This window comes from Fusarium odoratissimum (assembly GCF_000260195.1).
Source record: "Fusarium odoratissimum NRRL 54006 unplaced genomic scaffold supercont1.3, whole genome shotgun sequence".
NCBI lineage: Eukaryota > Fungi > Ascomycota > Sordariomycetes > Hypocreales > Nectriaceae > Fusarium > Fusarium odoratissimum.
In genome coordinates, this window is record NW_022158689.1 from 1,621,894 (window position 1) to 1,646,567 (window position 24,674).

The 24,674-nt window shown below is 49.2% G+C and overlaps 8 protein-coding genes across 10 annotated transcripts; 4 read left to right on the forward strand and 4 right to left on the reverse strand.

Moving 5' to 3' along the window:
- The first annotated feature begins 1,265 nt into the window (after positions 1-1,265).
- On the forward strand, positions 1,266-5,108 carry FOIG_02962 (DNA mismatch repair protein MSH3). Of its 2 annotated transcripts, XM_031200549.1 has the most exons (3): positions 1,266-2,039; positions 2,116-2,136; positions 2,186-5,108. In XM_031200549.1, exons 2-3 carry the CDS (start codon positions 2,121-2,123, stop codon positions 4,732-4,734), a joined length of 2,565 nt encoding a protein of 854 aa, XP_031070317.1. In that variant the 5' UTR covers positions 1,266-2,039; positions 2,116-2,120; the 3' UTR covers positions 4,735-5,108. The 2 variants fall into 2 exon arrangements, with proteins under 2 accessions (XP_031070317.1, XP_031070316.1); XM_031200548.1 differs by having other exon boundaries at positions 1,266-2,136.
- Positions 2,186-8,385, reverse strand: FOIG_02963 (uncharacterized protein). Its single transcript, XM_031200550.1, has 9 exons — positions 8,306-8,385; positions 7,661-8,156; positions 6,992-7,327; positions 6,556-6,942; positions 6,275-6,509; positions 6,177-6,222; positions 5,975-6,129; positions 5,206-5,903; positions 2,186-5,145 (listed from the first exon to the last, which is right to left on the reverse strand). Exons 3-8 carry the CDS (start codon positions 7,061-7,063, stop codon positions 5,377-5,379), a joined length of 1,422 nt encoding a protein of 473 aa, XP_031070318.1. The 5' UTR covers positions 7,064-7,327; positions 7,661-8,156; positions 8,306-8,385; the 3' UTR covers positions 2,186-5,145; positions 5,206-5,376.
- Positions 8,386-8,773: 388 nt separating this feature from the next.
- FOIG_02964 (geranylgeranyl transferase type-2 subunit beta) lies at positions 8,774-10,428 on the reverse strand. The gene is made up of 2 exons (XM_031200551.1): positions 10,030-10,428; positions 8,774-9,974 (listed from the first exon to the last, which is right to left on the reverse strand). Exons 1-2 carry the CDS (start codon positions 10,391-10,393, stop codon positions 9,358-9,360), a joined length of 981 nt encoding a protein of 326 aa, XP_031070319.1. The 5' UTR covers positions 10,394-10,428; the 3' UTR covers positions 8,774-9,357.
- Positions 10,429-10,665: 237 nt separating this feature from the next.
- Positions 10,666-12,171, forward strand: FOIG_02965 (uncharacterized protein). Its single transcript, XM_031200552.1, has one exon. It carries the CDS (start codon positions 10,759-10,761, stop codon positions 11,926-11,928), a length of 1,170 nt encoding a protein of 389 aa, XP_031070320.1. The 5' UTR covers positions 10,666-10,758; the 3' UTR covers positions 11,929-12,171.
- A 2,245-nt stretch (positions 12,172-14,416) lies between these two features.
- FOIG_02966 (uncharacterized protein) lies at positions 14,417-19,751 on the forward strand. 2 transcript variants are annotated; one of them, XM_031200554.1, is made up of 4 exons: positions 14,417-16,132; positions 16,231-17,019; positions 17,075-17,591; positions 17,644-19,751. In XM_031200554.1, exons 1-4 carry the CDS (start codon positions 15,430-15,432, stop codon positions 17,705-17,707), a joined length of 2,073 nt encoding a protein of 690 aa, XP_031070322.1. In that variant the 5' UTR covers positions 14,417-15,429; the 3' UTR covers positions 17,708-19,751. The 2 variants fall into 2 exon arrangements, with proteins under 2 accessions (XP_031070322.1, XP_031070321.1); XM_031200553.1 differs by having other exon boundaries at positions 17,075-19,751.
- On the reverse strand, positions 18,593-19,776 carry FOIG_02967 (uncharacterized protein). The gene has a single exon (XM_031200555.1). The coding sequence runs from the start codon at positions 19,597-19,599 to the stop codon at positions 19,018-19,020; it is 582 nt and encodes a 193-aa protein (XP_031070323.1). The 5' UTR covers positions 19,600-19,776; the 3' UTR covers positions 18,593-19,017.
- A 112-nt stretch (positions 19,777-19,888) lies between these two features.
- FOIG_02968 (uncharacterized protein) lies at positions 19,889-21,885 on the forward strand. Its single transcript, XM_031200556.1, has 2 exons — positions 19,889-20,668; positions 20,725-21,885. The coding sequence occupies exons 1-2, from the start codon at positions 20,065-20,067 to the stop codon at positions 21,501-21,503; spliced, it is 1,383 nt and encodes a 460-aa protein (XP_031070324.1). The 5' UTR covers positions 19,889-20,064; the 3' UTR covers positions 21,504-21,885.
- FOIG_02969 (minichromosome maintenance protein 7 (cell division control protein 47)) lies at positions 21,483-24,491 on the reverse strand. Its single transcript, XM_031200557.1, has 5 exons — positions 24,384-24,491; positions 24,071-24,324; positions 23,887-24,020; positions 21,914-23,834; positions 21,483-21,855 (listed from the first exon to the last, which is right to left on the reverse strand). The coding sequence occupies exons 1-5, from the start codon at positions 24,430-24,432 to the stop codon at positions 21,769-21,771; spliced, it is 2,445 nt and encodes an 814-aa protein (XP_031070325.1). The 5' UTR covers positions 24,433-24,491; the 3' UTR covers positions 21,483-21,768.
- Positions 24,492-24,674: the final 183 nt, after the last annotated feature.

Consider the following 24,674-nt stretch of genomic DNA (forward strand, 5'->3'; position numbering starts at 1 on the left):
AAGGTACCTATGATTGAAACGTCGTTACTTCATTGAGAATTAGGTATACCCTACATGCAGTACCTATCAAGTCCTGGTACGGAAAGCTTGTGTCTTGCTATTCCCATCATAAATAATAGGTAGGTACTGTTCTCCCGAGTATAATGGATGTAACCGCCCGAGTTAACCCAACAAGAAACATCTTTCTTGTCCGGCGGCAACAGCTTCAGGGGCATGAAATACGTCACTCTCACAAGAAAAATATCGAGCTCAGATAATCTCAAACTCAGAGCCTGTGTTTCAAAGACACCATGAATGATGACAAACTCTGATTGGTTCCCCCGAACAAGCTGTAAGCGCCCGAGAGCTCGAGCTAAAGCTTGGAAGCCATCAAAAGCGGGGCCTCGGGAAGAGCCTTGCAGGGCTTGGGGGCCAAAGAATAACGGGAGGGTGGGGCATTTGGGGTAAAATCATGGATCATGAGAGCTCCAGAGCTCTCATGGGTAGCAACATAGCCTCGATGCAAGCGCCCGTCTTTGAAGCCAAGAAATGCATGTGACCACTAACCGTATTGAATTTCAGGCGGCACATCAAAGAATTATGTGATAACGAGATTGTGAGTTTTGGCGAGGTCCCTCAATTCTGTGATAACTAACACGTACAGTATTAGAACAAAACGAAGTAAATGGCTGGCGCGAAGGTAAGTTGAGTCATTGGAGCTCCAAATATCAACAACAATAGCCCTAACCAAGTCAAATATTTGGCAGACACACATCATGACTTTTATAAGGCTCATGTTAATAGACCCTGATCAACTAGTGGCCTAGGCTCTTATTGCCCGGGTTTAGCTGATCGTTGTCGAGTGGAGTGCAGGAATGCTGTATAAAGGATGCAGATATGCAAGTGATTACTTCTTAATAACCTATCCATTCATGTCTGTAGTGCTTCATCTAGTAGGCGTAGGTATTGTAAGGAGTTTACTGGGAAGTACTTAGCATGTATCTCGTGATTGAATTGCTACAATAATTTGCTGCCTACGTTAAATCAGGATCAACGTTCATAATAGGTGTTTTCTCTGCCTCATTAATATATTTCGGTCAAGCAAAGTTCAGATCGAAGTCAACACTAAGTAGGTTGGGAGTATGGATTGGTCCATGTTACCTTAAGGTGTACCTGTCGCTGCGGAGTACGGATACCAGTTCAAGAATTAGAATTAAAGAAATGTGGGTCAGTCAGCCACTCAACGCGTCTCAACTTCTAAGACGCGCTTTCTCCAACGTCACCACCTCGAAATTCCAGGGACTAGATTAAGGGTATCAAATGTGAATGCCCCCTATAGCTAATGCCATTTGCAACACCTCCAAGTCCTAATCTCCAACATGGCTCCCACTCCGAAATCGAGCGAGAAGAAACAACAGTCACTGACTTCATTTTTCACACCAAAAACCGTCAATGGCTTGGCAGCAGTCTTTGAGAAGCAAAGCCGAGCACAAGCAGCCAAGTCGCAGCCGCAATCGCAGCCACAGTCATCCAGCAAAGATAACGAGTCGCCCTCGAGGAAACGAGCTTTAGATGATGCGGGAAAGGAGAATGAGAAGCCTGGAAAGACTCTGAAAAGAGCTAGAGTTAATGACACTCCCGCCAATGAAGACACAAGTACACTTTTCTCCAGATCGAAAGCTGGCGATCAAGAGACCATAGGGACACGGACAGAAAGATACCGATATGACGGCTCCAGTGCACCGACCACCCAAGATGGTGACAAGAACACGGAATCGATCCAGAATGAGGATGAAGATGCAGAAGAGAGGCGACAACACCAGGAGCTACATAAAAGATTCGTCAAGAAACTCGGCCACCCAGATGCACTCGCATGGCGTCGCAATCTCCAAGATGCTGCACCGGCAGGTGAAGATGAAGATGCCGACGCTGATGAAGAGGATGCTCCAGCCCCTGCAAAGACGAAGAAGAAGGGTTCCAAGACAGGCAAACTCACCCCTATGGAGATCCAGTTCCTTGACATCAAAAGAAAACACATGGACACAATCCTCATCATGGAGGTGGGTTATAAATTTCGATTCTTTGGCGAGGATGCTCGTATAGCGGCCAAGGAGCTGAGTATAGTCTGCATTCCAGGCAAGATGCGTTATGATGAGCGTAAGTTATCATTCCTGCAGCTCTGAGCGCATAATTCTAACCTGTACAGACCCGTCAGAGGCTCATTTAGATCGCTTTGCCTCGGCGAGTATCCCGGTGCACCGTCTTCCGGTACATGCAAAGCGCCTGGTAGCTGCCGGACACAAAGTCGGTGTCGTTCGTCAAATCGAGACTGCAGCATTGAAGAAGGCTGGAGACAACCGCAACACCCCATTTGTCCGCAAGCTCACCAATCTCTACACAAAAGGTACATACATCGATGAGAATGGTGAGCTCGACCAGAGCGGTGGTTCGGGAGCCCCCTCGGGCGGTTATCTATTATGTTTAACGGAATCCAAGGCCAAGGGATGGGGCACTGATGAGAAAGTTGATGTTGGCATCATTGCCGTACAGCCAGCAACCGGAGACATCATATACGACAACTTCGAGGACGGTTTCATGCGGAGTGAGATTGAAACGCGGCTCTTGCACATCTCCCCCTGCGAGTTCTTGATCGTAGGGGATTTAAGCAAGGGTACCGATAAACTCGTGCAGCACTTATCAGGCACCAGCACGAATGTTTTTGGTGACCGGAGTCGAGTCGAGCGCGTTTCCAAGAGTAAGACTATGGCGGCTGAGGCGTACTCCCACGTCACTCAATTCTACGCGGACAAGCTCAAAGATAATGCCCAAGACGAAACTGCTGCCGCCCTTCTCGACAAAGTCTTGAAACTTCCCGAGTCTGTCACCATCTGCCTCTCGGCTATGATCAACCATCTCCAAGAATACGGTCTCGAGCACATCTTTGACCTTACAAAGTACTTCCAGAGCTTCAGCACACGCTCACATATGCTAATCAATGGTACGACCCTCGAAAGCCTTGAAGTGTACCGTAATTCTACAGATCACTCCGAAAAAGGCAGTCTGTTCTGGGCGCTCAACAAGACACTCACGCGCCCAGGACATCGCCTACTCCGAAAATGGGTAGGACGTCCCCTGCTCGATCAACAACTTCTCGAGGCCCGTCTCAACGCCGTTGAGGAGCTTCTCGAGAAGCAATCAACCGTTCCTGTATCCCAGCTTGAGTCACTTTTGGCCAACACCAAAACCGATCTTGAACGCAGTCTTATCCGCATCTATTACGGCAAATGCACACGTCCAGAACTCCTCTCAGTGCTTCAGGCCCTCCAAAGGGTTGCAAGTTACTACTCAACCGTCAAGAGTCCTTCTGACGCCCCCTTCTCTTCCTCTCTCCTAAACGATGCTGTCTGTGCACTTCCACAAATTCTTGACACAGTTGTGTCCTATCTCGAGCGCATTAACCTTGTCGCAGCCCAGAAGGATGACAAATATGGCTTTTTCCGTGATGAATTTCAGACAGAGGATATGCAAGATCATCAACTTGGTATCGCTCATGTTGAGCACGAGCTAGATGGTCACCGTGCTGCCGCCGCTGAAAAGATCAAGAAGAAGACTGTCGATTATGTCACTGTTGCTGGCATCGAATATCTTATTGAGGTGCCCAACACAGATATCAAAAACGTCCCTGCTTCTTGGGCCAAGATTTCTGGAACGAAGAAACTCTCACGCTTTCACACACCCGAGGTACTTCGCCTCATCACGGAACGCGATCAACACCGCGAGGCCTTAGCTGCCGCCTGTGACAAGGCCTTCACAGATCTGCTCGCCTCCATTTCTGCAGACTACCAGCCTCTTCGCGATGCCGTATCTGCTCTCGCGACCCTCGATTGCATTCTCTCACTCTCTAAAGTTGCCGCTCAGCCAGGCTACTCTCGACCCTCATTTCTCCCATCAACCGCCGACCCAACTATCTCTATTACTGGCGGTCGTCACGCTATTGCTGAGCATACTCTTGACGGCGGCTACATACCCTTCTCTACCAGCCTCATGCATCCTTCACCTCTCGCTCATCTCATAACTGGCCCCAACATGGGCGGTAAGTCTTCTTTCGTCCGCGCCCTTGCCCTTATAGTTCTCCTTTCTCAAGTGGGCTCCTATGTCCCAGCCGATGCCTTGTCTCTCACCCTCTGTGATGCTATTCATACACGAACGGGGGCTCGCGACAATCTCTTCGCCGGTGAATCTACATTCATGGTTGAGGTCTCTGAAACAGCCCGTATCCTTCGATCGGCCGGCCCCCGAAGTCTGGTCATTCTCGACGAGCTAGGCCGCGGAACCAGTACTCACGATGGCGCCGCCATCGCTCAGGCTGTGCTGCAGCATGTCGTCACTGAAACCCGCTGCCTAACACTCTTCATCACGCACTATCAAAATCTAGCGCGGGTAGCTGAAGGTCTGGATGGTGTCAAGAACGTTCACATGAAATTCAAGGCAGAGAAGGGAGAGGATGGCGAGGAACAGGTCACGTTCTTGTACGAAGTTGGCGAAGGTGTTGCTCATCGATCTTATGGCTTGAACGTTGCGAGGCTCGCTCATATTCCCAAGAAGGTCATTGATGTTGCTGCTCTGAAGTCGGGGCAAATGGAGCAAGAAATGAAGATTCGTCGCTTCAGGGGTGTTTGCCGTGCCTTGTCAGACGTAATACATAACGGGCCGGATCAACTTGACCAGCTGGTATCGGGCATTGAACAATTGTAAATAACATCACAACTATACTACGTACTGTTTCGGGGATTCGATAGAAGAAAGAAATAAAAACCCAATGTCAGAATGACTAATTTCCCATAAGGTGCTTACAATGTCTTCTGTCTTGAAACCCCGTAACTCCAATGTCAAATGATATGTCCGTCTCCCCCGGACACCAAAGTCCACCTAGTTATTCTTTTCTCATGACACCATTTTATATGCCTCCTTGAAGCCCCAAATTCCCCATACTGATCATCTGAGCGCCGTTAAACATTGTCCCAAGTTAATCGAAACTCCTAATTGTTTCCCCACCCGGTACCATTTTGTTAAAAGTTCAAAAAGAATAATAGAATGTCAAAAACGCAAGTCGGTAGAAATAGGCGTAGGGAGTCGTATGTAATATGTACAGCATGTTCGTATCATCTGGGAGGGTTAGAATTTTCTTTTAGTCAGGACGATGATGGCTGTCAGCCAAATGCTTACCTCGGTGGCTGTCATGAGGGTTGAGAGCAACGATCTAACATGACTCGCCATGATCTGGAAGACTGGCGAACTCCATTTATGCTTGTGGATCTTGTGATTCTCGTTTGTGTCTTGGGTGCCTGCAGGTCTACGAGGCACATGTCTTGCCTTCTTCGGTGCTCATCTTGTCAGTCACATTTGTGAGTCGTCCACTGCAAGGCCGTGGGAAAAGTCCAGGTCATTTTCTGTACCATGCAGGTTCCAGGGTACATTCATGCTTAGCTCTTGCTCCTCTCCAAGGCCACCGTTGTTCTCATTTGGCTCACAAATTTGTGTCTGGGGTGGTTTCATTCCTCCGTCATTGTGTAAGTGGTCTTGCTGTCGGTTGATGGAGGAAAATGACAATGGAGAGAATGTTGCATTCGGTGTAGCTTGGCTGTAAGGATTCAAGAATGGCCTATCATGGGAAAAAAGAGGGTTGGTTCCAGGTACCCCCATGAAAGGACTGTTATTTGTCCCTTGTGTTGTATCTCCCGTGATTGATCCCGTGTAGTCTTCATGTTTCAGCTGGAATCCATAGTCTGCGGCCAATCGAAACTGATCTGGACCAAGTCCTCGATACTGGTCGAAATTTGGAGGGACGAATGGAAGGCGTGACGAAGCATTGTAGATCGTAGCGTCCTTCAAAGCATACGAAGCTTCTACGTGACTGAATGTGCCTGTTTGTGTGTAAGTCCAATTCCAGAATCCAGTCGTGAATAATTACGGCTCAAATGTTCCTCAAACTTACCTGGAGGGAATGATTCAGGTCGAAGTGTGTTAGATGTTTCTCGGCCTAGAAGTTGTCGTGGTGCTAGATCTCTCGGATGCGGCGTGGGAGAAACAAGACTTGGATGAAGAAGGTTGTCAATGCTTCGAGCTCCATGCTTCGTGCGAAGGTCGAATCTAGTTTTGGTGTCAGTTTTTGGTACAGAAGCGGCACAAAATCTCACCTCCTATCATTCCGAGTGGCAGGAAGTGGAGGTTCACTGATGGAAGCTTTCATTTAGTATTAGCGATTTTCCTCTTTTTCAGTTCGCACAATACCCACCTGGCCGGTCCTTTTCATCACGGAAAACATCGTGGATATCTTGCGGTTTTTCTGGTGGAGGATATGTCTTGGGTTCTTTCTCGCGACTTTTTTTCTTTGTGGGGTTTGTCTCCTTTCCCGTGCCAGATTTCGGGCCACGAGCAGTACTACGGCGTTGCTTGGGAGCGTTGGCCGAGATTTCAGCAAGAGGTGTGGCCTTTTTGCGCTTCGTTTTTGGAGCTTTTCGTGGTGGTGTCTGACAATGTTAGCATTTGGAAGGGACTTGCTCTCATGGCACATACTGATTCTTCCTGGCCAGGAGCAGGAGAGGAAGCATCATCATACACGTCCTTCGTCCTTTCAACTTCTAGTTCAGATGTCATGATGAATTGGGTAGGTTCGATACGCTCTGAAGCCCTCTTCATTCTGTCGATCACGGACTTGGGCTTCTTTTGGTTCCGAGTTCGCCTCATCTCGTCGTCGGCAAGATCCATTTTCCCCATTCCTGGCCACACTTGGCCCTTCAGCGACATTGAGTCGGCTCCCAGAGAGAATTCTTCTTGAACATCGTGATCTTGGTCATGGTCAAAGAAGCCCGGGAAGATTGGGAAATCGTCTAGAAGTTCGTCTCCTTCGAGCTTAATGGCGGGGCTCATTGATGTCTCCTGTTTAATCTTCCGCTTGTTTTGCTTTCGACTGTCAGAAATAGTAACAACCACCAGAAGGAGATATCACTACCTTGGCAGAGGCGAAATGATTTCCTTGATTACGCCGGCTACGAGCCTCTTCCTTCAACTGCTTTGCTCTCATTCTATCAACCAACAGTGCCTCGATGCCATTTTGGGAGTACTACTCCTCGTAACGTTGAAGTTTGACCGCAGCGGTGATATCTTGGTGAGCCTTGAGCTTCGTTTGGGTTTCGTGATGAAGGTGTCCTTTCGAAGCGATATGAGTAAGAAGATGTGAGACATCCGAAAAACGAGGATTCTCAGGACACACGGAACAAAAGAGTGGGATATGTCGACTGATAGAGCTGGCTGTATTGTCCCCTGGTATCGCTGTAGTAGCCATGACCTAAGCCACAACGGAATGGTCAGTAATCCCTTATTCAGTAACGACTAAGGGCGGATTGTCAACAAATTGATTGGGCTGCGGTACCAAGGGAGCTATCAATGGCGTATAAAACGGCTTGTAGAGCGTTCTTCTCCTTGTCTGAGAACGAATGGGAAAGGGCTGACAGACAAGTCAAAACGAGGGCAATAGTGAGTGCAATGCGTTGAGATGGAGATGGAATCAAGTTCTGGGTCGAAAAGAGCAGGTCTTGTACAAGTGAAGATAAGGCAAAGTCTGTGATCAAGAACAAGGGAAGACAAGTAGCTAACGTAAATACGAAGGGAAGTTGCTTACCAGTGGTGGCTTTGTGGACTTCCTGCTTCGAGCCATGATTGCGGCTTATGACAGTAGAAGCTGAACTTTTGAACTGATGATGCAGGATCGACTCCTTGTTGGTTCTCATGGATGACAGCCGGCTGATGGCAGAGTGGAAGGGAAGGAAGGTTCGGCTTGGAGACTTTCCGGAACGCAGGTTAAGTGGAAGTTGCAACGTCTTCGAAATTGGAAAGTGCTGTCTACTGTGAGATCAGAAGTCACCTGCCTTGTTTGCCTCGAATGGCATCCCTGGACAGCAACGGTTCTAGGAGGAGAACTCGAGCGAAAGATGAATATCTCGATAACGTGAAGAGCGGCAGTTTGTGGAAAGGGTGCAGAAGCTTCCCATACCTCTTAGACCTTGCTCCTTATTGTGTCTAGATGAAAGCCCGCCTCCTGCTTGTTATTGCTTCGGGCTAAGTCAAAAGTACATGGCTCTTGAGAAAGAATCGGGTGTCGCTAGGTAGCCTCAATACTGTAGCAGAAGCAATTAGCACGGTCGTTCCTGATTCAAGGGCCCAGATCTTCTTGTTTGCAGTCAAGGAAAGACACCATGCCCCTTCCTGGTTCTTTTGTCATTCGAGCTGTACCTACTAAGGTAGAAAAGAAACATTTCAAACTCACCGTATCCTGGTAGGAATTGTCCTGCTGGCAGCAAGAGCTCCCGAAACAATGCTGTAAAGAACAAGTTTCCTCAAGCAACAATACCAGATATGCGAAAATACCAGCACAGTCGGAGTAGAAAAGTAGGGATTGAAAGACTCCTCAAAGGTGTGCTCAACGACGTTACTGGGAAAAGGTATCTATCTACCTTGGTAGGTAGACACTCAGGTAGACAGGGTGGTATGGTTGAAGACAATGGAATATCAAAGGAAGAGGAGTTGCAGGTGATTCGGATGATTTCGATACATCCCAAGTTATAAGGTAAGGTAGTTTCTACACCTAGTAGAGGACCAGAAGTCTGGGGAAGGAGATGAGGGGTGCTGGGAGAGGGGCTAGCTAGGTCTGACTGTCAGGGGGGAAGGAGCGTGTCGGCAGGCGACCTAATAGCCCTGTGAGCCTCAGGAAATATTCTGAGGCATGAAGGGCAGGCACGGATTTTAGCTGAGTGGCGCAAGGAACAGGAGGCCAATAACATCTTATGCCGGAGGAGGAGACGGCCAAGCACTGCTCTTCATATGCTAGTATTGAAAAATGCCAGGGAAATGTGTGATAACAAGGATGCGTATGATAATTGTGGCCAAGGAGCAAACATTTGCAGCACGAGGAGAGCCCGAGGGTAAGCCAAACGATTGTGTCTCCATTGGCAGGAAATTTTGTATTGACATTGAAAGATACTTAGGTGTGTCAATTAAGGGTAATACACTGTTGGTCCAACATGGCCAGGTTCAAAGGGATAGGACCATCCATATCTATCCAGATTCTGTGATATGAGCACATGTCTCAACAAGCTCAGTGCCGATAAATGTTTGAAGGACTTCACGGGACGAACACCACGGAATCAAGCGATGTCCCTGAAAAAACCAACAGTTTCTCTTCCCTCAACCATATTCACATGCTATCACTGAACAATGTCGTAAGCATGTGCTATGAATGGTCAGAGGGTGGTGGCTAGCACCATTGGGTAAGGTGTATAAAGGAAAGACGGGCTCATAGACGTATAGACGTATAGACGATCAACCGAGAAGTCTCTTTGTTATCGTTTTGGGCATGCAATATACTGGATCGACTGCCTCGAGACCTGGATAGCCCAAAAGACTAAGACCACACAAACCGAACTGGGTATGCCAAACATCGACCATATTACCAGGTCGATCAGAGATACCACCAATTTCGGTATCTTGACACTTGAGAATGAAAGCGATAAGCGCATCGCGGTCGATCCAATGTGTGCGCTCGATCATGGCGAGACTACTCAATACCCACCAGCTGTAGCACACGTCCTCGTCTTTTTCAGGTCGACCGTTAAGGCCACCACAGGGAACTTGTCTCTCGCTCAACCATCGGCCAAGCTTCTCTTTGTCCACGAGATCAAGCCGACCAACTATTGCGAGGGCGGCAACGCAAGTAAAGATCTGACCCGAATGCGACTCCGCACCAGGCCCTGTTCCATAGCCACCGTCAAAGTTGGCACAAGCGATGATGTGTGCGACGGCCTTGTCGACATTGACAAGGGGCATAAGACCGAGTAGGGACAAGGCATTGAATGCACCGTACAAGAATCGGGTATCCTCCTCGCCCCATTCATCCCCGGCAAATGTACCAGACTCTTGATTCTGCAGTCCTGCGATGACTGTTGGTGGTCAGTGGGTGCATAGGAGGCACTGTGGACCTTGCGAAATACCTACACTTGCCAACCTGGCTCTTGCCTTTGCCTTTGGTTTCCAGCTGGTCGAGAGCATCCGTCATGGCGAGAATCTGCACAGCACTTACTGTGGACAGCATGTGAGCATCATGGCCAGGTGCTGCACCGAACCCACCATTTTCATGCTGGCAGGAGAGAATGAAATCGATGACATCCTGTCGAGGGAGAGCCTCTGGCCGACCCAGGAGGAAGAGTGCGTTTAATCCCCAATACAAGCCATTGAGTCGCAGATGCTCGGTAAGCCAGTAGTCGAGCTCATCCTTTCTTGTATCCAGGCTCTGGACATACTTCACATGAGCATCGACAGCGAGTTCTGGGCCTTTTTGGTCTGTCGAGTCTTGGGACATATTGTCAAAGGATGAAGTAAGTTAAACGAACTCGCTGAGGTTGACATGGAGAGAATTTTCTAGGCGGGTTGTTACGTAAGCGTTGCCTGGTCAGTGATTAAGGTAAGGTACGTTTGCAGCTTAAGCTGATCGGGCTACCTACCTACCCTTGACCGGCATTACCTAGGTCCCTAGATAATCTGACAAATATCTTGTTTTCAATAATGGTGTGACCGTGTTAAAAGAATTGTTTGAAAATCGAGAAAAATTAAATAAACCTTAAGGTTTTGAAAGACAAATGCACGATATCAAGCCTTACGAGCTGTTTCACTTGAATTTGCATGTGTTCCAAAGGCATCAAAATGAACAGAGTTAAATGAGTGTGAATGAGTCTTCTTTTATTTGGAATTCGACAATACCTAAGTACTTACTTATGTCCTATCTCCAATTTGTTGTACAGTGGAATAATATGTAATGCGACTCAGAAATACAATGTTAGTTTAGCCGGGCTGTCTTTGATTCAAGAAGGCGTGGAAAACTCCACAAGAGCATCCCATGGAAATAATCGGTTCTCATCATCAACTGCAAGCCGCCAGATAGACAACCTACCTAGAGACGCGACCACCGTATCCTCCAAAATAATGCACAAAGAATATTTCACCACTAACGATGGATGCAAAATCGCCTTTCAGTCTTCCTTACCACTGAAGGAAGTTGCAGGAGTTGCAGCTGAGAAATGCGTCCTGCTCATGCATGGCTTCAGTGGCTCTAGCGATTACTTCATCCGCAACTTTACATCCCTGAGCAAATCACTCTGGGTCGTTGCCCCGGACATGCGAGGACATGGGGACTCCAGTCAAACTCGTGGTGGTTATCACGTTGCGCGCTTGGCAGCTGATCTTTCAGGTCTTGTTGCTCATATACGCAAGACGGCATCCGTCAGTATTGTGCCTGTTGGATGCTCGATTGGCGCCGCCGTGCTCTGGACGTACGTGGAGCTCTTTGGTTGCAACGACTTTGCGGGATTTGTCTTTGTTGATCAGGCACCTCTACAAGATCGCTCAGCGTTCGATGAATGGGACGAAACCAGGGCACATACTGGATGTTATGACGAGAAGACCATGCTCGCCGCACAATACAACTGGATCAATGACTCGAAGAAGGCGCATATCGATCTAGCAATAGGCTGCTTAGGATATCGACATGCCCCAAAGGAGGAAGACGGGATTTCAGCTGAGCAACAAGCCAAGGATGAAGCCTTCTTTACAGACATCAGTGCGAAATGCGACCAAACATGGCTAGCACGACTACTGGCAGATCATACTCGCTACGATCACCGAGAATCCATCGAAACAATCACGGTTCCGGTGTTGGTTATGGCCGGTCGACGATCAAGCTGCTTCCCACTTGAAGGAATGCTCGAGAGCGTGAGACGTGTAGAGAAGTCAAGGCCAGGGCTAGCAAGGTCATCGGTGTTTGACTCTGGACATTGGCTATTTTACGAGGAACCAGAGAGATTCAACAAGGAGATTGCGGAGTTTGTTAACTCATGCTAGATGTCGATCGGGCCAAGAGCCAGCTGTTTGGTCGGAGTCAAGAATTGAAATGAAGACATAGGTGGTAGCTACGACCTGAAAGAAGAAGAAGAAAAGTACAATTTGTTGGCTGATCAACTGCAGTATATTGTAATGATGATATAATTGGCAAACGGTGCAAAACGACCGTGAAGAATGGCATCACTTGGTTCGGTTATCCAATCATTGAATCTTGTGGTCAGCGTATATACCAAGCTTGCCAACAGGTGGTTCAGCCTGACCATCATATGTTCTGTCCAAGATCGCACGTTTTGAGGCAACAACATGGCTTTAGATACTTGGGCTAACCAAAGATCGGGAGAAAGTATGACAAGATGTAACTTGCTTACACGATACAATGCAAGAATGTTGATTTAACCAGGACATCATTGTAAGGCTGAGATGATGAATAATGATATCATTGGCAACACATGAGACGAAGTTGATCCTCTGCACTACGTTTCATGTAGGTCGACACTCTTGGCAATGGATAGATACAGGAGCAGCCAGGTTCTAACTGACAGGGAGATCCTGACATGGGTTATCTGTCAAACAAGCAAGATAGGCAATCCACATTCGGCAGCGGTTGGCGGCTGAAGCTGACGACGTCAAATTTTGCAAGTGGGTAGTGGGTGTTTGTTTTGAATTGATATAAGAGAATATACGACGCTGGAAATATGCAATTTCACCAAACTCATGAGTGGGATCCATGAAGCCTCATCTCGTCAACTCTGTAACCGATCCATCTGCACTTTCGACAGGTAAGCGGCTGGTATGTGCCGTACCCCATGCAATACGAATGATATCGACTTTCAAGGCAGAGGTGTCAAAATGAGGTGGCGCTATCTCGTGAAGGTGTTGCGCCTTCGAAAACAGCATCCCGTCCGTTACCCTCCAACATCGAGAATACATCATCCAAAGAACGGGAGTCGACTGAAGATTGACTTTGGGAGCAGAGTCGGCAGAACTCAAGCTTGTACTTGGAAAAAGCCCGAGCCCTCCACTCTGTACCAAGGCTAAGAACGCCACTGCTGCCGGTCATCCAGGAACTGCCTATGATCCCGGAATGATGGAGCCAGTGGCCAGGTTACGATTCCAGAGAAATTCCAAGAGAGGCAGTTGACTTTGACGGAGCGATCGATGTTGGTGTCAAGGGTCTCTAAAAGTTTGTTGTTGCAAGTGACATAATAGTTGCTGCAAGTGAATCGCAGTAGTGGATGTAATTGAAAAGCTGCCTTTAAATTAGCCAAATCGTCCCCAGAGACTCGGCTTATCTGTTGTCAGAAAATGCAATACGTATTATATCCATCTAGTTTCATATCATGGTTGCAGCCCTGAACAGAGCTCTTTCGTTCCTGGTTGCTCCATGGCTTTTGGGCGCATCTAGGCTTCCGATGCCTGACGCCTTGGCTGCCAGGCACCTCCAGGTCACGGTGGGACTTCTGTTGTGTTTCTCTGTCTGCGAGTGGCCAGCTCGTGGCTCTGAGATCAGGACTAGCTAGAGCCACTATGGGGTCTGACCTCATGATGGGATAAACATGGAGATGTGAACGAAGAATCAACCCCTGGGTCGAGGGAGTTTCCAACACATATAGCGGGGTAGAAGGGCCTCAGCGTTGGATCCAGTGAATGGATTGATGTGGATCCAAATGATGGATGTTTGTGTCCTTCTGCAACTGCAGACTGTGCTGTGGTAAGTTCCAGCCTACCGAGCTAGCCTATGTAGGTTTGTGTCCATATTCTCTATGGAAACGGGCTGTTTTAGGTTGCCGAATTTCCAGCACCTGTCGGTATCATCGGTTACAGAGTCTAAATTTTGTAGGTCGTTTCAGCTTCACACGTATCCATTACATGCAGCACACGTACGCACTTGACGCGCAACGCTCGATTTCAATAGTAACATTCATGACCGGTACTGTGCTGTATCTGTGAGATGTGATGTTTGCAGAAGTTACTAATGGTATTTACATACCATTTGATGAGGACGAATACCTATTATCCGCAAGCTGGAACCCGAAACCACCTTATCTGAGCAAGGTAAAGTTGGTACCCAGTACCTGAGACTGTACCTGAAGGCTGAGGGTGTCTGTGCCTGTGCCTGTCCAGATGCCTCTTATTGAGTTGGATTGGATGCCACCCCCATTTACTCACAGCAGCCTCTCGTGATTGAACCCCTGGCAAAAAGCAAAACAAGTGCCAATATAAGCCGGCCTTAGTGAGCAAGAAAACCTCTGACAGTAAATTAGGGTGTCAAAAAAGATCAGTCTAATAGTCTTCAGGTCTACCTAAATCTATATTGAAATTTGCCCAAGTTTATACTAGATTTATCCAAGTCTTTTTGTCATTTGTTAGAATAGAAGTCAGAAGTTTTCTTGTCCACCCTAAGCAGGCCATCAAAAGCTAAGGTACCTTAGGCTTGGTCTTTGTTCGTCCCTTGTTCCTGGTCTTTCTCCGTACAACGTTCCACATCCTGTCCCTTGCTTCTTTTGGGATCTGACAACCCTTGGACATCATCAGCTGCACTGCCTGACTGACTACACGCACACTTCAAGGATGCACTACTCTGATACCTGACATTTACTCGACTGTACGCAATCGTTCCGTGAAGCGGTCAGCAGTAAGCTTTATATGCAGGCTGTTACCTCGTCGATTGGAACAACTAGTTACTCGGGGCTACCGATTGTTGTGTATCCAGTGGCACTCTTCTCCAAAGCAATTGACGGCTGGGATTCGGACATTTTTGGCACCAATGCCGGGCATTAGTATTAGCCCTACCACGATCGAATAATATTGGATTGATATTACTACGGATATAATATTGAACGACCCATTACTGAAGCCTGACAAAAACCCAACGCAATACGACATTTCCAAGTATCTAACAGTGCGCCTAGCTGCATAGCATAACACGATACAACACAACACCGCCTGCAGAGACGAGAGGGCATTCATTTCTGGACTACGAGACTTTCCCTCTTACCATCTTCAAAATACAGACCGACCTGTCTTCTTCTCCCTCTTCTTTTTTTGGCCTTATATTCTATTTCGTCCTCTGTTGCTCCGAACAGCTTGGCTTTTACCCCATGCTCTCCAGCTCCATTGGAGTGCCCCTGACCTAGCTACACAACAGTACCAGTACCGGCCAGCACTACCACCACTAGAATCGTCGACGCGCCCACCTCTTCCTCAACGGCCACCAATCGTCAACCCCCCGTTCCCTATTTGCCCTGTGAGCATATCTGTTTCTCCGTCCTGAGGTCCTGCCTTCACAGGCTGATCTTGCTCAATTATCCGACTGTGACCCGCAACAAGATTGGATTGAAGAGTAGAGGCACAACAGACCGATCCTCCCCTGGCCCGCAGTTTGAACCCCCTCCCGTTTCGCCTACCGTGGGAGTGGGAGTTTGCGAAGCAGGACCCGCGTTTGTGTCTACGTCTGCGACAGCGATTGTGAGACTGCGCCGTGAGCAGACAGGACTCAGAATGGGTCGTAAGGCGGCACCGCAGCCGCTGGCGCTTTCGTCTCAGACTTCGCCTCAGGCCCAAGCCCAAGCACAAACCCAGTCTGAATCTGGCGCTGCTTTACGTAGTAGAGACGATTCGCGGACTGCTGAAACCGTCTCTCCAGGTGTGTCGCCGGTCGAGTCCCAATCGCCCCGTTCTCCCCGCTCCTCTCCTTTCCACAGTCGGTTTTCACCCTTGAGAAACCAAGGTGGAAAGCACAGGAAAGTGTCACACACGACAGCAGCATTAGCAGACGCAACTGCAGAGGGGAAGCCATCATCGTCAACGCCGCCACCACAACCATCAGCACCAGTGCCAATACCTGTACAACGGCCCTCAACTGCCACAGCATCTACCGAATGGAGTAGGGAAGAGTCTGTACCAAGACAGCCTTTACGGCACACGCGCGAGGATCCCTCGACCTATCCTTCCATCTCCTCTACACTTGAAGAACATCTACCTGATCCACCAGCAACAACTGCGGCTACCACGCAGTCTGAGGCGGTGCAGCTAATCTCAAGTGATTCGAAAAAAGGTGCTAAAAACGGTTTCTTCCATTTTAATAAGCAATCCAAATCTTCAAACCAGTCTCAACCGCATGCCCACCACCGTAAACACACCGAGACGAGAGCCCAGGTAATGTCGAGGGGCAGTGACGGATCCAATCGACCAAGACACGGAGGTATGTAAACATTGAGCCAAGCTTAGTTGGGACGATCCATTATACTTTAGCCATCGCGCGCAAGCCTAGGTCCATGACCAACTGCTGACATGATGCAGACAAACACGATCCAAGCCCAAGTGCCTCATACACCGACCATACTCTACACAAACCTGTCTCCGCCGATCCTCTTCGAAGCGACTTGTCTTTATCATCTGCTGGCGACTACGATACCGCTTCACCTCAGTCTTCAACAAAGAAAGGCAGGTCGAAGCCTTTTGGTCTACTGAACCGCAGCCGATCCAATCGCGACAAAGAAGACGCCAGCCCCGAGCTGAAACCGGCCTCCTCTCCTCGTCAGGGTAACGAACCTGAACTGCACCTCAATTCTGTGCCGTACAAGACTGCGAACCAAGGTGGTGATCGTTCTATCAGAGACATGATGAACTCTGCAGTCCGAAATCGATCCGAGGACCGCGCGCCGAGAGATTCGTCTTCTACCAGAAGGGCACAACGCGACAAGGAATCAAAGACCCAACCGTCCTCCCTGAACGAAAACGGGGGCTCTTTTTTCAACGGCCTCAAGAGCTCTGGTACCCGTGCTGCTGGCATGCTGAGTGACCGTTTCTTCAACAAGAGTGGGCGTGGTGGTCGAGAGGATAAGGATGCTCTCGACGATGAACACTATCAAATAAAAGTTATCAACTTACCACTAGTTGAGCAAACACGATTGACGAGAATATCAAAGCGCCTTGAGGATTCAAGGGATAAGACGGAGTTCTGGATGCCTGCCTTTCCTTGGCGAGCAATAGATTATCTAAACTATAAGGGGTGTGAAGTTGAGGGTCTTTATCGTGTTCCGGGCAGTGGGCCTCAGATTAAGAAATGGCAGCGCAAGTTCGATGAACGTAAGTTTATCCCATCTTCCTGGTAAGTGAAGGAACTCAAATTAACTTGGAACAGAATACGACGTCAACCTGTTCAACGAGCGCGACCTTTACGACATCAACATAATTGGTTCGATGCTAAAGGCTTGGCTACGAGAACTTCCCGACGAGCTGTTCCCTAAAGCGGCACAGGATCGAATCGCGAGGGAATGCGCAGGTGCTGAGGAAGTTCCTGAGCTACTTATCGAAGAGCTCTCGAATCTCTCTCCTTTCAACTATTATCTGCTTTTTGCCATCACATGCCACCTCAGTCTTCTCTTAGCTCACTCGGATAAGAACAAGATGGACTTTAGGAACCTGTGCATCTGCTTCCAGCCGTGTATGAAGATCGACGCATTCTGCTTTAAGTTCTTGGTGTGCGACTGGCGCGACTGCTGGAGAGGATGCAAGAACGAGGCCAAGTATATCGAGGAAGAATACATGATCTTCGACCAGCCTCCGCCAAGGGGTCTCGCTGAACCAGCGAAGCCAAGACCACAAGATGAGTCGGAGGACGACCGACAACAACTCTCCTCTTCGGGGAGCAGCAAGCAGTCAGGCCGCCTCAGCCCCAGCGACCAGAAACCAAAGCTGAAGAAGAAACAGCTCCAGATATCCCCCTCAAACGGAAGCGTCGTCTCGAACGAATCGACTGCCCCAACCACCTTGACCATTAACAGCGACCGCGAGTTAGGCAGAACCTCGAGCGAACTGCGGCCTTTGTCACCCATTATGCCTCTATCCCCCCTCGGCTTCTAAATTCAGAGACATCCTGATGACACGCTGCATTCCACAAGCATATTCACGCCCGGCTACCCATGGAGGTGGCCAGAAGGATAGCCGAGACAGAAAGACCGTACCTCAAAGGAATAGAGGTCTTGAGACCGGGATGAGAATGGACCAAGTGCCTAATCTATCTCAGCACCTCCCCGCTACTCTACCTCAACTGAGGGTAGATGTTTCAACTATCAACCACGGCCTCTGCCACGATGGAGTCTGTGACTTCATCTTTCAGCGATAGCCAATTCACGATGGCACGCCCTTTATGACCTTGTCATTCGATTTGATTGCGCATTCTGGTTGCTTCTAACGCTGGCGTTTCTGGAGAGTGGCCTAACGGTTTGGCAATGTGCAATCGAGCAAAACTTTCAAGGAATGCTTTGAAATCCGGTCCACCTATCCACGACACCAAGCGAGTGATGTTCTTAACCTGCACTTTGTCTTTTATCTGTTGTTTGGTATACCCCATGATGCATTTTGAGGAGAATATCGTCCAGGGGCGTGTTGTACCCTGTGTTAGTGGGGAATCTTGTTTGAAGTTCCAGCGTTTCTGATTCCGATGATTTATTGACAAGCATACTGCGTCTTTGCCCGAGCTGATTATGTAGCTGGTTCTCCGGCGCTCTGATGAGGCAAGCTACCTTAGTAAGAATGGTGTTTTGCCGTCATATTACAGTGAAATGAAGGCGACGCCAAGCAAGAGAGGAGCATGGAGATTACCAAAATATTGAGTACATCTGTTTCTGGTGACTGAAAATCGCCAAGAGAGGAGGATTGTTGGATAGTAGAGTTGAGATTGGCAGAGGCTACCTAGATAGTGCGCGGAATTTAGTAAAACATACTCTGCCAGAAATCGCTTATTTATTAATTGCATATTCTTCATCAACGTCAACTATCAGGTTGGGGGAGAACCCATGGCTGTTGTATTTCGTCGTGACGCACAGTCGGGGGACATGGACTCCATTTAGACACGGTCTGGTGAGTACCAGACAACAAGGAGATTGACAGCTGCAGCGTCTTCCTTTTTCATTCTTTTCTTCCAAAGCCGAACGTCTAAACCATCCCAAGTCCCTAGCTTTTAACATGCCGATTTCGAAACGCCAATGTCCTGAACGCCGCTCCATGCTCAACAACAGTAGTCTTGACCAAGGCCGACAAGAAATTGTCGACCAATTCCGTTCCTTCCAAAGCTGTCGCAGCCTATTTTCCTGTACCTTGAGCCTGGTTCTTGCGCATCTTTCGCTCGTTGCGCTTGATTCTCTCCTTGCGCTCTCTTCGACCATCGCCACGGATTGAGGTACCCTCTTTTCGCTTCTTCTCGGCTTCCATATCAACCTCGACGATGGGCCAGTCCTCGCCCTTCTTGTTGAGAGCCTTGTATCCCCACTTGCGCTGCCATTCGCCTGTCTGCTCGTCGAAGGCAAGATTGCGACGCTGCTCGCGAGTCTTGGGCTTAATGCCCTTCTTGGCGGCGAAGCGCTCCCACTTAGTAGGAGGCTTGGCCTGCGGAACAGGCTTCTCGCGGGGGAGACGGGTGCTCGGGGCGGGAAGGGTGAGAAGGACGCCCTCGGCGGTGGAGTTGAGAGGGCAGGTGGAGAGGAACTGGTTGATGAGTGACTGGGCGCCGTCGCGGGCAAGCTCGGCGAGGGACTGCTCGAGATTATCGCGGTCGAGAGTGACGGGGTTGGGGTCCTCTGCGAGAAGATGGCCGAGATCGAATGTGTAGGGCGTGGGCTTCTCGACTGCGACAGGCAGCTTTGGCTTAGAGCTTGGGAGCGCCATTGCGATATTCGTGCGAGTAAATAATATTTATAAAGGCTGATGCTGAGGTCTCTTGGAATTTGTCATAAACTTGTCAAAGGATGAACATGAACAGGTTTGTCGTTGCAATCCGCTCTCTTGTTATGGTACTGCTACTGGAACTTTTTTTTCTGAGATCCTCCATGCTACACTATCTTTTTTCTGCACCGATAAGGCATGTCGGATCAGTGGGCAGCCGTTTTTCCGATACAGGGCCTATAAGCCAATCACAGGACCCCAATCCTTTCTCTTACCCCAGTACCTCTGGGGTGTGTGGTTTAATCCACCGAGATTTTCGAAGTGGCATTCAACTTCAGCTCACGACGGCCTCGAGACGAGCGTCCTAGAACCGACCCAATTGGCGTCCATTCGACGATAGACGTCGTTCTCGTCATAGATATCCAAGAAGAGTCTGTCAGACGTCAATTTGGAATACTATTGCAAGCAATGGCGTCCGCCAATTCGCTTCGATGCCTCATGAGGCCGACTATTCCCAGGGCTCCTCGAATTCAACCAGTCCTCCTCGCCCCATTTTCAACTTCAAACGCTGCTCTCGCCGTCTCAGCTCCTCCGGCAATCAAGAGCCGCCGAGATCTTCCCCAGAAGGTCAAGAAGTCCTATAAGAAACGTGCCAATGTGACGCCTGTCCGAAAACCTCAGCCTGGCGAGCGAAAGGCCTTCCGAAAGCGCATCCAGCTCAGCAACAACAGTGCTCTGCCTGTCGCAGGCCTTGAAAATCTGGATGCCAGTAACATGACCAAGGCTGAGAGCGCTGGAAAGATGTTTGCTATTCCTGATCAGGTTGTGGATCATCTCCGTGCCCTCGAGGCTTTCAAGACGACACAGACATGGAACCTATTCCGAAAACCCCATGTTCTGCAGCGCAGAGAGACAGTAGAGTTGATGAAGAAGCTTGAGCTATCGGCCAAGGACAAGAAGGCTCTTAAGTGTGTGTTGACGGGTAGTAAGTTGTCTGGAAAGAGTATGGCCATGCTACAGGCTATGGCATATGCGCTTCTTAACAACTGGGTGGTATTCCATGTCCCTGAAGGTACATATCCCCGAAGGACCTCCTCACGTTTTCATACCTCTAACTGACCAAAACAGGTCAGGATCTGACCAACGGTAACACTGAATACTCACCCATTCCCGAGACTGAGCCAATGCAGTTCTCCCAACCCATCTACTGTCTCAAGATGATACAGAGCCTCTATAGAGCCAACCGTGTCGTTCTTGAAAAACTCAACATCGAGAAGGACTGGTCCAAGTTCACTAACCTCAAGGAGGGCGCTACCCTCGCTGATCTGGCTCTCAGCGCAAAGGAGGCCGAGTACGCATGGCCAACCCTCCTTGCCCTATGGACTGAGCTCACCCTGCCTGGGCGACCCCCCGTGCTCTTTGCCCTCGACGGTCTTGCCCACATCAATAAGATTAGTGATTACAGAGACCCCTCGTTTAACGAGGTCCATGCCCATGAACTGACTCTAGTACGCCTCTTCATTGACGCCCTATCTGGCAAGACTCCTCTCCCTAATGGCGGTGCTGTCATCGCCGCTACCTCAGAGAACAACTCCCACCACCACCCCTCACAAGAGCTTGTTCTCTCACAGCTCGAGGCGGGCCAGGCGGGCCGCGAGATTCCCAAGCCTGACCCCTACGAGCGCAAGTACGACGAGCGTGTGTACGAGGCCCTCAAGAACAGCTGGGTTCTCCGTCTTGAGGGTATCACGAAGGACGAGGCTCGTTCTTTAATGGAATACTGGGGCGCCAGCGGGCTGTTCCGCCATGTTCTCAATTCAAGGACAGTATCCGAGAAGTGGACCGTGGGCGGCCACGGTAATGTTGGTGAGATGGAGCGTGCTGCATTGATGCAAATGAGGCTGTAAATGTATTCTAGAAATGTACAATACTGGTGTTTGAAACCCGAAATATGCATTGCTTCTTTGCAAACCATTTGTGCTATAGGAACAATTAAAGCTTTATGCTTGTGTATTACAGCTGAGTTATTGGTTGGTGTTTGTTGTGATAGAGACTTCATGCCTAATTCTCATCATTGACAGAGCTCTACCAGCAGACTATTCTCATCTACCTTCATATGCCGAAACGCCAGACCTTTACATAGAACATCTCACTTCATTACATGCCCAGTTCTCAGAAGTCCATGTCATCCTCTTGGTCGTTATCAGGGTCGCTGTTGACAAATACCAGTCTTGCACCGTTCCTGGTGGTTTGCCAGAGCTGTTAACGATTGTTAGTGATTTGTTCAGGTACGAAGGAATGTCTCTTAAAAACTTACATCGATGGAGGTATACTCTTGCACAGCGTTGAACCACTGGTCGGCGGTAAAGCCCTGGGCGATGACTCGCGCCTTTAATTGCGTCATACTCAGCTCAATACCGAGCTCTTCCTCGCCAGCGGCATCTTCGGGACGGCATTGGCCGGCATCAGCAAGCTGCTTGACGAAATTGTAAATCCTGCTGCTGGGATCCATGCGCGCTCGACCAATGCCAAGATCATTGTTCAGACTTTCTTTGCTAGCCTCGACTAGTCTGAGAGCCTCATCAACATCGTCTTGAGTGACCTCATTGCTGAATCGAAGTCGGGCCAGGGCCTGGGCCAGACGGACAACACCCAAGAGGGTACGAGGGGTTGTGTGGGTAAACTGCTTGCCCTTCTTCTCAGCGCGCTGCTGCTGGTCTCGCATGCGTACGTATGTCTTGATCATGTACTCAGAGACAGTTTCAGGAACAACAGGTCGGTATGTTCTCGCTTGAGCGATGTAGGATCGCACTTCATGAGGACTGAAGACAACATTATCAGTGCCGATATCGGGATGTCGGCTATTCATGTGCACAAACGCAACGTGCTTGGCAAGCTGTTCGTCTGTTTCGCGCGTAGGGGTATCAAGAAGCAGGAATAGGATATCGAAACGGGACAAGAGCGCAGCTGGGAGGTTGATGTTTTCGACAGGGGAGATGCGAGGATTGTATCGTCCATAAACAGGGTTAGCGGCGGCAAGAATAGAGGTGCGGGCGTTGAGGGTTGTTGAGATTCCGGCCTTTGAAATGGAAATTGTTTGCTGTTCCATTACTTCGTGAATGGCAGTACGGTCAGTCTCGTCCATCTTGTCGAACTCATCAATACAGCAGATTCCGTTATCGGCCAGGACGAGAGCACCACCTTCGAGAACCATTTCATCCGTGACAGGATCACGCATAACAGCAGCCGTGAGACCGACACCACTGCTTCCACGACCTGAAGTGTAGACGCCACGAGGGGCGACCTTTGAAATGTACTTAAGGAGCTGAGACTTGGCCACACCAGGATCACCCATCAAGCAGATGTTGATATCGCCACGAATCTTCATTCCATCTCCCATTTCCTTCGTCACACCACCAATAAGTAGAAGGAGAAGAGCCTTCTTGACATCAAGATGTCCGAAGATTTCGGGAGCAATCGACTTTGCCAACAGTTCGTAGACTTGGCCAGTCTGGCGGTATTTTTCAATCCGGCGGACCAGTGTGGGGTCAACAATCATCTCACTGTACGCCTTTTTGTGTTGGAGAACGTGATGTGCCTCGAGATAAGTATCGGTGAGCAGGCCAGCCTTCATCGCCTTGAAACCTGTATAAGGGGTGGGAAGGAAGATGCCTGAGATATCGACAACATCACCAGGGTTAATCTGGCGGACAAGAGTGCCATGGCAGAGGACGGTAAGACTTCGAGGAATCTGACCAATTGGGACCTGCTCGGCCATCTCCTGGACCTTGACCTCCTGGAAAGGCAAGAACTTTGAGGCTCTTGAAGAAGGGTTGAGTTGACCCTTGGCCTGGTTCTGCCTGCAGTCCTCGGAGGGGCACATAGTTAAGGGGCCATATTGCTTGTCAGTAACAGGCTGGAAGATTTCACAGCCACATCTGTCGCAAGTGTAGGCGCTGACTTGAACAATGGGTTTGACATCAGAAACTCGAGTGGCGATCGCGCGAATGGTAATAAGATGACCCAAGTGCTCGCCGCGCACTTGTCGAACTGCCAAAGCTTTTGAGGATTGGCTTGAGGTGCTAGTCCTGGGCTTGAACACGAGGGTGTACCTGCGAGTGAGCTCGGCAGGGAACTTGTCATCTGCAGCAGTAGGGTCTCGCTCAGCGGCTTCGTCCAGTTCTCGGTTTCGGATTTGTCGTCGAGCCATCAACACGTCGAGAACATCGTCCTTGAAGCTATTCGCTGGTTAATGCGGTGCATCAACATTTAGGTCACTTGAGTACTCACTTCACATCTGCGCTCATTGGAGGCATGACCTCATCCACAGCTCGGGAAAATATTTCGACGTAGTGTTTTGTGTTCATCTCGATGGAATCAACAAGTCTCATACTGTCCTCACCATCGAACGCTTGGTTCTCCCACTATAAGCTTGTTAGTACTTTGCCGGAGAAAGGAATATCGCAAATCATACGGTTGCTAAATCGTCAAGATCAATCGTCGCCTCGTCGATCGTTCGATCGGAGAGTTGCTGCAGCATATTCTTGTACTTGTACTGAGGAGCACGGCGCTCCTTCGCTTGTTGCCGGTTCGCATCTTGCCCATCCTCCTCCATTAAATCGTACTCGTCGTCGAGGTCATCTTCTCCGATGGTGATATTGCCTAGTGCAGTTGTGATGGTTTGCTCTGGCGATGTCTTGAATCCTGTCAAGAACTCCTGGAAGGCGTCTATACCGATGATTAGCTTATGCGGGGAGCTAAGTACAGTAGCAGCAGGAAATACTGACGTTGCTGCTTCTCATAGCTGACAGGGGCCTTGAACTCGCGCAGCGCCATTGTGAAGAAATCTTATAAGGATCTCAAATTTGAAGAGCGCTGTAAGTCAAGTTTGTGCGGTGCGGTGCTGTATAGTACAAAGCGAATGGAGAGATGCGATCGCGATGCACAAATTGAGTGGACTTGGGGCCAGTCGCAGGGGGGCAACCGTGGTTGCGATGGGCCCTCCCTTCCAAGCGCGCACATCAAACGCGTCTTTTCGCGTTTCGCGACGCACAGCCATATGTAGAGTTTAATTGACA

Excerpts from the sequence above, each read along its gene's own strand:
- FOIG_02962 (XM_031200548.1), top strand. The coding sequence starts at position 1,359 with ATGGCTCCCACTCCGAAATCGAGCGAGAAGAAACAACAGTCACTGACT. Across the intron at positions 2,137-2,185 it reads CAAGATGCGTTATGATGAGC|ACCCGTCAGAGGCTCATTTA; the intron begins GTAAGTTATCAT and ends TAACCTGTACAG.
- FOIG_02963 (XM_031200550.1), bottom strand. The coding sequence starts at position 7,063 with ATGAGAGCAAAGCAGTTGAAGGAAGAGGCTCGTAGCCGGCGTAATCAA. Across the intron at positions 6,943-6,991 it reads ATCATTTCGCCTCTGCCAAG|CAAAACAAGCGGAAGATTAA; the intron begins GTAGTGATATCT and ends GACAGTCGAAAG. Across the intron at positions 6,510-6,555 it reads CTCCTGGCCAGGAAGAATCA|ACACCACCACGAAAAGCTCC; the intron begins GTATGTGCCATG and ends TAACATTGTCAG.
- FOIG_02964 (XM_031200551.1), bottom strand. The coding sequence starts at position 10,393 with ATGTCCCAAGACTCGACAGACCAAAAAGGCCCAGAACTCGCTGTCGAT. Across the intron at positions 9,975-10,029 it reads CAAGAGCCAGGTTGGCAAGT|TCATCGCAGGACTGCAGAAT; the intron begins GTAGGTATTTCG and ends GACCACCAACAG.
- FOIG_02965 (XM_031200552.1), top strand. The coding sequence starts at position 10,759 with ATGAGTCTTCTTTTATTTGGAATTCGACAATACCTAAGTACTTACTTA.
- FOIG_02966 (XM_031200553.1), top strand. The coding sequence starts at position 15,430 with ATGGGTCGTAAGGCGGCACCGCAGCCGCTGGCGCTTTCGTCTCAGACT. Across the intron at positions 16,133-16,230 it reads CAATCGACCAAGACACGGAG|ACAAACACGATCCAAGCCCA; the intron begins GTATGTAAACAT and ends GACATGATGCAG. Across the intron at positions 17,020-17,074 it reads GCAGCGCAAGTTCGATGAAC|AATACGACGTCAACCTGTTC; the intron begins GTAAGTTTATCC and ends AACTTGGAACAG.
- FOIG_02967 (XM_031200555.1), bottom strand. The coding sequence starts at position 19,599 with ATGGCGCTCCCAAGCTCTAAGCCAAAGCTGCCTGTCGCAGTCGAGAAG.
- FOIG_02968 (XM_031200556.1), top strand. The coding sequence starts at position 20,065 with ATGGCGTCCGCCAATTCGCTTCGATGCCTCATGAGGCCGACTATTCCC. Across the intron at positions 20,669-20,724 it reads GGTATTCCATGTCCCTGAAG|GTCAGGATCTGACCAACGGT; the intron begins GTACATATCCCC and ends TGACCAAAACAG.
- FOIG_02969 (XM_031200557.1), bottom strand. The coding sequence starts at position 24,432 with ATGGCGCTGCGCGAGTTCAAGGCCCCTGTCAGCTATGAGAAGCAGCAA. Across the intron at positions 24,021-24,070 it reads ATCTTGACGATTTAGCAACC|TGGGAGAACCAAGCGTTCGA; the intron begins GTATGATTTGCG and ends ACAAGCTTATAG. Across the intron at positions 21,856-21,913 it reads AAGAGTATACCTCCATCGAT|CTCTGGCAAACCACCAGGAA; the intron begins GTAAGTTTTTAA and ends AATCGTTAACAG.